We start from the raw sequence: 13,345 nt of genomic DNA on the forward strand, positions 1-13,345 counted from the left end.
CAATCAATGAACATTTTGTGAAGACTTCCATACTTTAAAATTTCAAAGCACACATACCTTAATAGACTCAAGCCAGTGGTTCTTTAGTAATATATAGTACAACATTTAATTTTGTCCAGCCAAAAGCAGAACAAAATGCAGATTCATAATATACTGCTTGTAAAGTAAACTTGTAACACACTGTCCCTTGAGAGACAACAGCTGCAGAGGCTGGGAGATATTACCTGAACCTAACATGTGTCAGGTGTGATTCTTATCTGTCTGGTCAAGAAATGTTACAACCCACTGATAATGTTGCAGCACATGTCATTGTGCATATAATCTGTCTGTCAACATCTACCTTTCCTTCTTGCTGGAAGTTTGCCTACATTTAGCCTGTTCCTAAAAAGGATGACTGTTCCAATCCCTCAGACTACCACCTATTGCTTTAATTTCCTGCCTATCTATACCACCCTATTGCTTTAATTTCCTGCCTATCTAGTTTTTAAATTTATCCTCAACAGGAAGATTTTTAAACATCTATCACTTCACAACCTTCTATCTGATCACCAGTATGGGTTCCGTCAAGGCCGCTCTACTGATGAGTGGCCTTGGTCATCCTCTTTTAGAGATTTTGGTGAAACTTTTGCTGTTGCCTTAGACATGTCAAAAGCTTTTGATAGAGTCTGGCACAAAGCTTTGATTTCCAAACTTCCCTCCTATGGCTTCTATCCTTCTCTCTGTAACTTCATCATAAGTTTCCTTTCTTAACGTTCTATTGCTGCTGTGGTAGACGGTCACTGTTTTTCTAAATCTATTAACAGTGGTGTTCCTCAGGGTTCTGTGCTGTCACCCATTCTCTTCCTATTATTTATCGATGATCTAAACCAAACTCCTTGTCCTATCCAATCCTACACTGATACCACCCTGCACTTTTTGACATCTTTTCACAGATGTCCAACCTTTCAGGAAGTAAACAGTTCATGCAGGGAAGCCACAGAATGCCTGACTTCTGATCTAAAGTTTCTGATTGGGGCAGAGCAAACTTGGTATTGTTCATTGCCTCAAAAACTCAATTCCTCCATCTACACAACCTTCCTGAAAACTATCCCCTCTTCTTCAGTGACACTCAACTGTCTCCCTCTTCTACCCTGAACATCCTCAGTTTGTCCTTTTCTTATAATCTAAACTGGAAACTTCACATCTCATCTCTAGCTAAAACACCTTCTATGATGTTAGGCATTCTGATACGTCTCTGCCAGTTTTTCTAACCCCCCCAGCTGTTAACTTTGTACAACACCCTTATCCATCCACATATGGAGTATGCTTCACATGTCTGGGGGGGTTCCACTCATACTGCTCTTTTAGGTAGGATGGAATCAAAAGCTTTTCATCTCATCAACTCCTCTCCTCTAACTGACTTTCTTCAGCCTATTTCTCATCGCCGCAATGTAGCATCTCTAGCTATCTTCTGTCACTATTTTCATGCTAACTGCTCTTCTGATCTTGCTAACTGCATACCTCCCCTCCTCCTGCAGCCTCGCTGCACAAGACTTTCTTCTTTCTCTCACCCCTATTCTGTCCACCTCTCTAATGCATGAGTTAACCAGTATTCTCAAACATTCATCCCTTTCTCTGGTAAACTCTGGAACTCCCTGCCTGCTTCTGTCTTTCCACCTTCCTATGACTTGAACTTCTTCAAGAGGGAGGCTTCAAGACACTTATTCATCAATTCAATCCTTCAATTTTTTTACTACCTCTTTGGATCCTATTCAGGGACTGGCAACTCAGTGGGCCTTTATTTTTATTGGATTTTTGTCGCCCTTGGTCAGTGTCCCTCCTACATAAAATAGTTACAGCAACTCCTTTGTGGGTTTCTGCTTTGGGCAGGCAGCAGTTTATAGGTTTCTGAATCATTCAATTTTATCCCTTACAACAACTGTAAGTGATGTTTAGAAACAACATTTTGAGTTATTAATTCCACTCAGATGTTAAAGAAAATGTACCTGGAAAGGATTACATATTTGCCATCTGTAAAAAAAGAGCTTTTCATTTATCTTTTTTATTTTTTCATTTTCTTTAGTTGTTGTAGCACTGCAATTTTTCCTTCTTTAAACAAAGGAGAGCATACTACACCTCTGTACTAGTGTTCCTTTTATCATATGAACAAGAACTAAAATGGATGAGAGAAAAGTTGTGAGTTCTTATGGAAATTTTATATTCCCACTTACAAGAAACAGGCATATGGATTTTTTCTTTATTATACTGTTATTATCCTTTCTACTAAAACATAAACATCAGTGATGTGAACATGGCATTTCTTGATGTGAACCCACAAAATGAACAACTAGGGGTGATGATAAGGAGATGGGCACCCTTCAAAAAGTTTTAACATTTTCACTAAAGGAATCTATAAGTAGCTTTCTCCATCCTCTCCCATCCCTCCTCAGGTAGATGTTTATATATGTAGAAAAAAGTAAAGTTAATTTTTTATTTCACCTTGCATGTTGGGAAAAAATTAAAAAATTCTGGTAATTACTGTTGTTCACTTATTCTCCACATGTTACCACATTCATACATCTGCTACATCTATATCCCTACATAAGAGAAGCCATCCATGACAACAGATTATATATTAACCAGTTCTCACTTTTTTGCATCTCGTTTACATTTTCATCAATGTTTCTGCATATTTTCAGTACCTGAATGGCCACTTTCTCTGGCATTTTTTCATCCTTCTCTTCAAACACACCAACAGTAGCAACCCACCCTCATTCACAACCATGAAGAGGCCTGGAGAAGGAGCCAAGGCAGCCTTCTCATATCTTTTGCACTAATACCAGCAAAAGGCTTAAATTTCATAATTTCTATATAACTTTCCTTGTGCTGGACATGCAAACGTAGCTTGGAAAAAAAAAAAAAAAAACAAGATAAGGAATGAACAGTTTTTCCTTTTGTTCTTTTCCTTGCTTTTATCAGCTGTCTCTCACAACAGACCATGACAAAAAGTAACATGTTTCATATAGAAAATACTACTCTGTGAATTGGTTCATTAGTTGCCAGATTACCTCTGTGCCTGTGGCTGTGAAATTGCACAGTCGTCATGTGGTGCAGCTCATCCGGCACCATCTGCTGCCACCTTTTGGTTTGTTACAAACAAATTTACCAAGAGTGAACTTCCATTATATTTCACTCACCTAATGTTTCTATTCACTTCCCTCACAATATAATGGCCACTACTTTATTTAAAGTTAAGTCTTCACAGTGGCAATATTAAATCATCTTGTAGTTCATGTAAATCATCTTGGCAATGATTTATTACAAAGTTATATATAACTAATTTCCTCTCACATGTATGCCTTTCATGCCTATATTCTTGGGCCTTGTGGTCCAGTGCTTCCTTAAAACTTCTCTCTATTGCTTCTATGGTCTGTTCTTGATCTGTAAGTGATTTCAACCACTCTTGTTTCTTCTAGATGAACAAAAAGCACTCATCTGTGATTTATTCTCTTAGCAATCTATGCATGCATTCCCTTGCACCCTCACTGCACAAGACTTTCTACTTTCTCTCATCTCTATTCTTTTCACCTCCTTAATGCGAGAATTCACCAGTATTTTCAGTCCTTCATCCCTTTTACTGGTAACCTCTGAAGTTCTCTGCCTGATTCTATATTTCCTTCTGCCTATGACTTAAACTTTTTCAAGAGGAAGGTTTCAAGATGCCTCATAATTTTGGATAAATTCTTTTTGAACAATTCTCTTTTGGAATGACATCTTCAAAGGGCCTTATTTTTTTTTGCCTTCTTTTTTATACCCTTGGCCAGAACCCCTCTTACAAAAAAAAAAAACAGTGATCCTATAATATCTTAATCAGCCAAACCACTTCACACAAGTAATTATTTTTCAAATATTTAAATTCCAGAGTGTTCATCCTCTTTATTAATGCTGTATGCATATGGTTTAAGTGGACAGCACAAAAATCTCCTATAACATCTTTGCCATCATAGAGAAAATCTTTGCAAATATCCTCTTACTGCTCTCTCTCTCTCTCTCTCTATGATCTGCTGCCATCTTCATCGATATTAATACATAAACTCAAACTGCTGAAACTTTAAGCACCTGTTGCAGCATTTCACAATTCAGCACTATCACAGTACATCTTGCATCACCATCCTCACTCTATCTTATCATTGTTGGTTACAAATGAATAATGTACAGTAAAGGTTGACCAAATTCCACTCAGGCAATACTGATCATTATATCACAGTTGGTAGTGACTTATGCACCCTGATTGTTCAATCACGGATGCAATATTTAAACAGTACCTTTCTTTCTTTCTTTTTTTTTTCCCTTGGTCAATATCCCTCCAACATAAAAAAAAGAAGGAAAAAAATGCTATTCTTTAGAGACATTCCTCATTATTTCAAAACACATGGCATTACATAATGGACATTCTCTTCTTGCATAATCTTTCAAGTTCAGTGATACATTTCTTCTTCTTTTCCCATTCATCTATGATGTGGTATTCGTCATCTATAAACAAAAATTAATTTTCCCTCATTATCTTATACAGTACTTGTCCACTAGTCCATAACCCCAGCTGTCATTCCTTCATCAAAAAAGCCTTTGACATAGCTGGGTTGACTAAAAATAAGAATAAAAAAAAAAATTGTGGAGTGGAAAAACACTAAGATGCACCAAAATCACATTATTGTGATTTCTTTCATACCCTGTTAAGTTGAAAGAAATTTTTAGACATGTAAATTCTTCCTCCTTAATCTGAGTAACAGCCCTGCAAAATTGCAGTATTTGGCTGGGAACAAAAATTTGATTTTTTTTTTCCAAGATCTTAAAGGTTTTGTGTTGTAACTTCTATTCAGTATTTGAGATGGGACACTGACACATTTAAGAATATGGTCTGTGATAAGATGATCAACTATATAGAGACAAGCATTCAAATTTCTCTTCAAGTGTTACTATAGTCATCAGACTCCATGAGTCTTCTGCTGTTCTAATTCTGCTGCTGTCAAATAGTTTAGAACAATGCTATGAACAAAGCCTGTCCCAAGAAAGTCAGTAATATTCATGTGATCATGTAAACAATAGTGTGCCATCTATTTCTGTCATGAATGTGACCCAAGTTACTCAGTGTCAATACTGTTTTTAGAAAGTGAAGACATATGAATAAGTACTGGAAATACAGCAGTGTTTGAACTAAATCATGTAGATGAATGATGAATAATGAACTGGCTGAACTGTCTGTGAAAACATTTATGTGGTATTCTATTAGCTTGAGGTGAAGTTAGTAATGGTGAATGATCTCAACATATTTGTATATCATATGGTGTTTTTGCAGCCAGTCATAATGTTGCTACTGACAAACTTAATCTATTATAGCAAACATACTTTTGTAATTACATATACATGTGGAAGGTTTCTTCAACATTTTTTTTTTACTTCTTTCCTTTGAGAAAGTTGTTTATCTTTTGCCAATAGAATTCTCTGAAGTAAAATCTAAGAAATAATTATTTGTCTTGTTGGAACCAACAAGATTTTCCTTAATTACCAAGCATGCATTTGTTACAAGTAGTACAGCTCAATATATAAATGTGATTAGTTTCATACATGCAATTTTATCTCAAATACCAAAACATTTGTCAATTTTCTTCACTACAAATAGCAAGGTAAAGAAAACTCAAGATTTACTAAGAAATGTAAGAGAAAGAATTAATTGTAATACAGAAAATACACTAGAATCTACTGGTCCATAAAGACTAATGGATGAGTTACAATTACAGCACCAACAACCCTCATCCTCACCCCTCATCCTCATCCTCATCCCAACATCCTCATGTCTTGCAGGCCTTCATCAACGTCAGGAGTGGTGCCCCAGAATCTTGAGTTGACAAACATAAGGGCTTTCCAGTTATTTTAGCAGCTCTATTTTTTTTTTTTTTTTTGTCTTTCAATCTTCTAACAGCTGGTGGAGACAGTGTATGTGACAGAGGGTCCCTTGTCTCCCAAAGGTGTCACAGGTACTACAGTGAATGTGTATGATGAGCAGCTTTCCAGTCCACTCACTGTCATCTGTAGGAGAAGAATATATATGAGAAAGTGGAAAAGTGCTTTACTTACAGAGCAATCAATATAACTTCAGAAGACAAAGTGAATAGCACCTCTCAAGGACCTACCTTCACCTCTGGTGGGTGGCCTGAAGGGGTGTAGTCCATGTTGCCACTGTCACTGCCACTGGTCCAAGACACTTTATACATGTCAACACACAGGCGATTGGTCTGTAGGGCAAGACAGGCAGTACTCATAAAAGGGAGGACAGCAAACTACTCTTTGTATTTTCATGATGACACAGTACCTTTTGGTGAAGCTAAATAAATGACAGTTACCAGAGGTGCAAACCAATGCAGTTCAATTTGGTTCACAGCGACTGTGATGTGGGTGAGGGCTCGAGGAGCTGAAGGAGTGTCCTCACTTGTTGTGAAGTTAACAGTTGACTTGTCGCTTACAAGTCCAGAGGGAGTAACAGCAGAGACCCGAATCTCATGGTCAGTGCAAGCATTCAAACCTGACAATGTCTGGTGCAGATACACACTGGGAGAAAGCATCTGTAAAGAAACACGTACCATTTCTGTACATAAAGTATGGCTTCTCAAAAAAATAATATGGGTTAGAATTTGCTGTACATGGATGTTGTGTGACAGAAATGGGGAAAAGCTGAAGTAGACAAGATAATATCAAGAGCAAAAGAAGAGACAAGGACCTGACAGTTTTGATACAGAATAACTTATCACCAGATAGAAGATATTTGGAGATAATGAAAATGTTATGGAATAAAGTGTGGCTTTCTACTTTTTTATAGAAATGTAAAAAAAAAAAAAAAATAAATAAATAAATAAATAAATAAATAAATAATAATAATTAAATAAAAAAAAATAATGCAATGATTGAAATATGTTTGAACTGCATGGTCCTCTAATAAGAAAACATCTAAAGAAACAGGAAACAATACAGAGCATAGGAACAAAAATAGTTGAAAGATCAAACATGAAAAAATAAAAAGATATTGAAATGCAATTTTTTAAAGAACAGAGGAGATGACTGTATTATATAAATTGATAAATAAATTAATAAAGTTAGATAGAAAACACTAATTATCATGGGGACAAGTAGAGGCTAATAGACATTATGGAAGACATGAAAAAATTAGGTAAAAGGAATGGTAAAATTCCGATTTCCCACAGAAGTATAGATATCTGGAATAAACTAGAAGAGATCATGTCTGCAAGGACTGAACATCAATTGAAGAGAAACTGGATATATTTAGATATGGAAGAAAGACCAAACATGTGCAACTCAAGCCGGTTATTCCACAAATTATTAAAACACAAGTCATTACCAATGATCCTATAACCCTTCTCTGGACCTGGGTGATGGGGTGCTGCTGTGCATCTCCCCCCTCCATTCATCCATGGCCTGGGTTGTCACAAAGCCCTACCTTACTGATGTCTTTTTTTTTTTTTTTTTGACTGGACTGTTCTTTGGATGATGAGCCTTTTGTTTCATTGTGTTGTGTGTATGAAATATCCATAATTTTTCTGTAGTATCTCATTCTCAATGCAAGTATTTCCCTCTGTAGTTCTTCAATGAGCATCTTGTCTCACAGGCATACAGAAAAAAAAAGTACACACGAGTTTCAGTTTACCTCTGAGGCTGATGTTCTCATCTTGCAATACTGGTATTAATCATATAATTTCTTGATTTTATCTTTCTTCTGTGATGATGGAACCTAGGTATTTGAAGTGCTCAACCATCTGAAGCTCCTGGTCCTTCACAGTAATCTTACCAGATTAATAGATCTAGATGAATAGACATAATTATAATTCACTCACCTTACTGGATTTCATACTTTCCATTTCCTGCACCTCAATGTCATACTCTACAACACAAAGTGGATGTTCCAATGGTGGCCCAAATGTGACAAGTGCTGTATTTGAAGTGATGTCTGTCACCTGCAGACTGGTGGGGGGACTGGGCCCTGAGGAAATTAATTAAAAATACATTTGCAATAATGCCCTACATGCAAAGGCATGCTCAATATTCTTAGTGCCATTCTACCTTCAAAATACTATTAAAAAAACTCACGAAAGTCAACAGTTCTGGCCAGATCATAGGTGAGGCTGCCAAGAGCACCCATGGGAGACACTGGAGTTACTGTCACTTCATAGTCCACACATGCCTCCAGACCCTAGGAGTAAACACAACACCAACATGAAAATAAAGCTAGCTTTCAGAAACACTGTTGCACAATAAAGAGAACACACTGCCACTGGAAGAATGTGATGTAAGTATCACACAACCAAATTTTATCTACCTACAGTCTTGTGTAACTCATGATGACTCACTGTGAAGGTTTGTTGAAGATCTGTTTTGTTGTGACACTCCTGTACTAAGCTGATGAGGTGAGTGATACAAACAAGGTAGTGGTGAACACACTCCTCCTTGACTGCAGGAACCCACACAACCTCCACACTGCTGGAATTCAGTGCTGTGGCCTTCACTGATGTCACTGCTGTTGGCTCTGTTAGGTCCAGGTTTCACTTAAGTCCTCCGAATGGAATTTACAATCACATAAAATAAATATTGTGTCAATATAGTCATACCCAGATGAAGTTTGCACTCACCTATTTCCTCCATTATAGCTTGGGTAGACTTTGTGCCACCTTGAATTCCTCTTGGAGAAACAGCAGATACAAAGAAAGTGTACTCAGAGCAGGCCTCAAGATCAGAGACTGTTGCATAGTTGTCAGCCACAAGCTTCACTTCCTGGTATTTAACTTCTTGTTTAAGGTAGGAAATCCTCCATCTAAAAAAAGGAGAATAATGAATGTGTGAAACACTTTGATAAAGATGGTGATCCTGAAGTCAAGTTAGATATAACACCATTCCAGCTCATTACGCTGACAGACTTCAAAGCACTTACTTGTCCACACAGCTGGCTCTGTCAAGTGGGTTATCCCAAGCCAAAGAAACCATGTATTCTGTCTGATTGTTCACTCTCAGGTTCCTGGGTGCACCAGGTGCTGCAGGAACAACACCCGACTTTGATAATTACATCCAGTATTCCTGAAACTTTACTATCATGACATCTTGGCTACAGGATCATGTATACAAAGGAAAGGAAAAGGTACCTGCATCATCAGTGTTGGTGTCAAAGAGAAGGGAATCCTCACTAAGTTGACCAGTGACAGAGATAGAAGTGATGTTAATGTGGTAGATGGCACATGGCTCCAGTCCCTCAAGAACTATGCTGCTATTACTACTACTCTTACACGTATTCAATGTTGTCCCATACATCTTGAAGCATACCTGCATAGAAAGAGTGTGGATGACTTCTAAACAATAATAATAATAAAAATTATAACGACAATAATGACAATACAACTACCAAGAAAGAGAGAAGTAGCACTCACTTGGTAGTGATCTAGGCAAGCTCGATTACTTGGCGGTGTCCAGGAGAGGCTGGTTGTGGTGTCACTAGTGTAGTCAATGGAGGGATTGGTGGGTGGTAGAGGACCTAAACAAAATGCATAATACATTATAATTGTAAAGCATTAATTTGGTCAGCTTCAGCCTCTGCTTGCAACTAAAATGTGCCCTTTAATTCCTCCTACTCACAGAGGCTCTGGCACTATCATTATTTGTAATTTTCACTAGAATTAAGCATTTGGCTAGCAATGTAAGCTCATTCAGAAACTGTGTCCAACAACAAATTGCGGTCTCACTTGGGCCCGATGTGGTAGCGTCTGTCTTCCGTGGAGCTCCTGTTGTCACCACTCCATCAACACTCTTGTAGCGAGCTGTGAGGGTGAAAGTGTGCAGCATACAGGAATCCAGGTAAGTCACATTCTTGTAGCACACAAGGTCTGGACAGCGCGACTGAAAAATATTCATTATTCACAGATGAAAAGTTTTTCGTTGGAATGTTCAATGCTGTGTTCAGCAAGGTTGTCTACTTAACCTCCAATTTGCAATTATGGAACTTGAATTTGGTTGTAATATTCATCATCCAAACTGTGGGCACCACAATACAGTATAAACTATAGTGTGAGGTCACCACATCACCTGCACCAAATATTTCACAATATACCACATTAAAATTGAATGTTCAGCATTTATCACATTACAGATGAAGAGGTCTTACACAGGAACCATATACCTACAGTGTCAGAATAATCTTCATCAATCAGGATAGAATATCTGTCTAGGTCATCCCGAATGTCACTGATGTTCCACCTCAGGTACACCCAGCTCTCTCCCACAGCCTCTGCCACAAACTCCACTACAGAACCTGCTCATGATGTTCAGTAATAGAGGGATACAATGCTTCATTAATACAACAGAAGGCACCAATAAAGATAAAATAGCAAAAAAAATGTTGCACACCAAAGTGATGATCTTATATACACAATCACCAAAGTAGTTTTTTCATAAAGGAAAATTATAGGAAATAAAATTTCATTGTTATTGGACCATTCAACTTATCACACCTCTTGTGTTACTGGTACCCAAAACTAATAATAACAATGTAATGTGAGCAGTGAGATAATGACATATGATGATTTTCACTTATGATATCCATATGATAACATGCTTTGTTATACTTATAACATATACATAAAACAATACAAATGAATGAAAAACCACATTATTCTGGCTTCACCAACTCCTTGATTCAGAAGCTGTACCTTTCAGGGGTCCAAGATCATAGCGACAGTAGCCAAGATTTCCCCTCACATCAACACCAACAATACGAGGTGTGTCATTAAAGTTCCAGGACTGGTGTCCTAAAAGATGAATTTCAAACCCAAGCCACAAACCACCATATTTCCCCTTCAAAGTAATCCTTCTGGAGTATACAACTGCGCTCCCAACCCTCTACAGTCACTAATCTTTTTCTTACGTGCTTTTAAAATCATGTCCTCTGTTGCAGGTCGTTTAACAATGAGCGCTGAACAGCGAACAAACTTGAAGTTTTTGGTGCAGTTGGGGAAAACGCCGTCAGAAGCACTGGGTATGCTGCAAAAAGTGTACGGGGATGAGACAATGTCACGCTCACGTGTTTTTGAGTGGTGCAAGAGGTTCAAAGAGGGCCGGGAGGACGTGGAAGATGACCCCAGGAGTGGAAGACCCTCAACGAGCAGGAATGAGGCCAATGTTGAGCGTGTCAAGCAGATGGTGCGTGACGATCGTCGGTTGACTGTTCGAAAGATCGCAGATGAGCTTGGCATGAACCACAACAGCGTGTGGAAGATTATCACTGAAGATCTGGGCATGCGGAAAGTCTGTGCGAAGATGGTGCCGAGACTCCTGAACGATGACCAGAAGGGACGACGCATGCAGGTGTGTCAGGACATCCTCGAGCGTCTGGAAACTGAACCAGACTTGCTCAGGAGAGTCATCACCGGCGATGAGTCCTGGGTATTTGAGTACGACCCGGAGACCAAACGCCAGAGCCTTCAATGGAAGAGTCCGGCGTCGCCACGGCCGAAGAAAGCAAGGCAGTCCAGGTCCAGCTTCAAGGTCATGTTGATCGCTTTCTTCGATGTGAGGGGCATCGTCCACTGCGAGTTCTTGCCACAGGGCCAGACAGTCAACCAACATGTGTACAAAGAAGTACTGCGGCGTCTGCTTCGTGCAGTGCGCGAGAAGAGGCGGGAGTTGTGGCAGGGCAACTCGTGGCTGCTTCACCACGACAATGCGCCTGCTCACAATGCCCTGAGCATCAGAGAGTTCTTGGCCAAGAAGAACATCGCCGTGCTGGAGCAACCGCCCTACTCACCTGACCTCGCTCCGTGCGACTTCTTCCTCTTCCCCAAGCTCAAGGAGGTCATGAAGGGGACCCGTTTTGATGATGCGGACGACATCAAAAAGGCCGTGACGACGGAGCTGAGGAGCATCCCGCAAGAATCCTTCCAGCAGTGCATGCAAGCCTGGCAGAGAAGGATGGACAAGTGCATGCGGTGCCAGGGGGATTACTTCGAAGGAGATAACCTATAGTTTGTAGCCTGGATGTGAAATAAAACTTGTGTGGCACCAGTCCTGGAACTTTAATGACACACCTCGTATTCATGGCTCGGAGGCAGCAGCTGCCATTGAAGGTGGCTGTCACTGGATGTGTGGTACCCGTTGAGAACCCATCCAGAGTCAGGTCCCCATCAGGCTGGGAGTAAACCTGTAGCAGTCCTGCAGGAATTGATGAAAGAGTTACCTACAAGGCATTAAAACATCTGAATTATCTATGTGAAATGTGGCAGACATATACTGCACTGAGCTTCACTTTATGAAAATAAAACTATGCTTAAGGATATATGAATTATATACAATGGTGAAAAACTTACTGTATTCTATTTTGGTGATAAACAGAATGAAATATAGCAAGCTTTAAAACTGCATAAGCTTATTCTCTTTCACACACACACACACACACGCATACGTAAGTGACAGATGCTGATTTCATAAGCTATGGATCTACTGATAGGGTGACTTTGGTAGTAAGCTACAGTTTCACAACGGTGCTGTATAAGAATTATATGCATGCAAATATTACACACCGGAATCATCGTCTTGTAATGTTGCCTCCACTAGCCAAGATTTTCTAGAGCACAGATCTTCAGAGTCATAGCCAGCACAGTCAGGAACATCAGTGCTCACACAGGTCGGAGGCATAGAGTCGTCATGCTGGGAAGAGTGAATTTCAGTTGATCTAAAAAATAAGCTGCATCACACAAAGATCAGGCACATCAGGTACTTCTGGAGCTGGTAAGATTATTCTATATTTGATAATAATAGGCTGAACTAGGATAGGAAAGGTTAAATCTGGTTAGATTAGGTAATCTATCTCAGCCTACCCAAAAATCAGCTAGAGTGGTTGGTCTTCAGTGATCCTACAACCTTGTAAATGAATGACAGGTTGAAGTGAATTATCTGTGCATATGGAATACCTATTTCTTCAATGACACACAAATGCAAGAAATGTGCTCAGACATCCCTTCTATTTTTAACTTTGTAATAAACAGCTACCTGGATTCATTACAAACATACAAGTCTTTCGCTCCCTTTTCTTTCCAAAACAAACTCGTGTCAGTACCTCATCAAGAATGATGTAGTACGTGATGTAGGTATTGATGTTGTGCTCATTGAGGAGAGAGCTGGCTGTGAAGGTGATGGTGCTGGTGGTGCCTGGTGAGGTTGATGATGGCACCTTGAAGTCCACTTCGACATCAACAAAACCCATGGAAGCAATAGTAGATCTGATGAGTAAAAGTAAACAAAGATTTCAGTCATATCTTAT

General features: G+C 39.1%; 1 protein-coding gene across 2 annotated transcripts in view; it reads right to left on the reverse strand.

Annotated features, from left to right (window-relative positions):
* Positions 1-4,377: 4,377 nt before the first annotated feature.
* The window catches only part of LOC135105875 (uncharacterized), a 33,632-nt gene continuing 24,664 nt past the window's right edge, over positions 4,378-13,345 (reverse strand). For both annotated transcript variants that reach the window (XM_064014514.1, XM_064014513.1), the window contains exons 16-31: positions 13,142-13,304; positions 12,606-12,732; positions 12,118-12,237; positions 10,740-10,802; positions 10,215-10,342; positions 9,777-9,930; positions 9,465-9,568; positions 9,183-9,360; positions 8,975-9,074; positions 8,676-8,857; positions 8,397-8,572; positions 8,137-8,239; positions 7,884-8,029; positions 6,381-6,599; positions 6,171-6,272; positions 4,378-6,066 (exon numbers count right to left, since the gene is read on the reverse strand). In XM_064014514.1, coding sequence (XP_063870584.1) covers positions 5,953-6,066; positions 6,171-6,272; positions 6,381-6,599; positions 7,884-8,029; positions 8,137-8,239; positions 8,397-8,572; positions 8,676-8,857; positions 8,975-9,074; positions 9,183-9,360; positions 9,465-9,568; positions 9,777-9,930; positions 10,215-10,342; positions 10,740-10,802; positions 12,118-12,237; positions 12,606-12,732; positions 13,142-13,304 — 2,179 coding nt within the window. In that variant the 3' untranslated portion in view covers positions 4,378-5,952. The remainder of the gene's footprint in view (positions 6,067-6,170; positions 6,273-6,380; positions 6,600-7,883; positions 8,030-8,136; positions 8,240-8,396; positions 8,573-8,675; positions 8,858-8,974; positions 9,075-9,182; positions 9,361-9,464; positions 9,569-9,776; positions 9,931-10,214; positions 10,343-10,739; positions 10,803-12,117; positions 12,238-12,605; positions 12,733-13,141; positions 13,305-13,345) is intronic.

Source organism: Scylla paramamosain, chromosome 12, assembly GCF_035594125.1.
Source record: "Scylla paramamosain isolate STU-SP2022 chromosome 12, ASM3559412v1, whole genome shotgun sequence".
NCBI classification, from domain to species: Eukaryota; Metazoa; Arthropoda; class Malacostraca; order Decapoda; family Portunidae; genus Scylla; species Scylla paramamosain.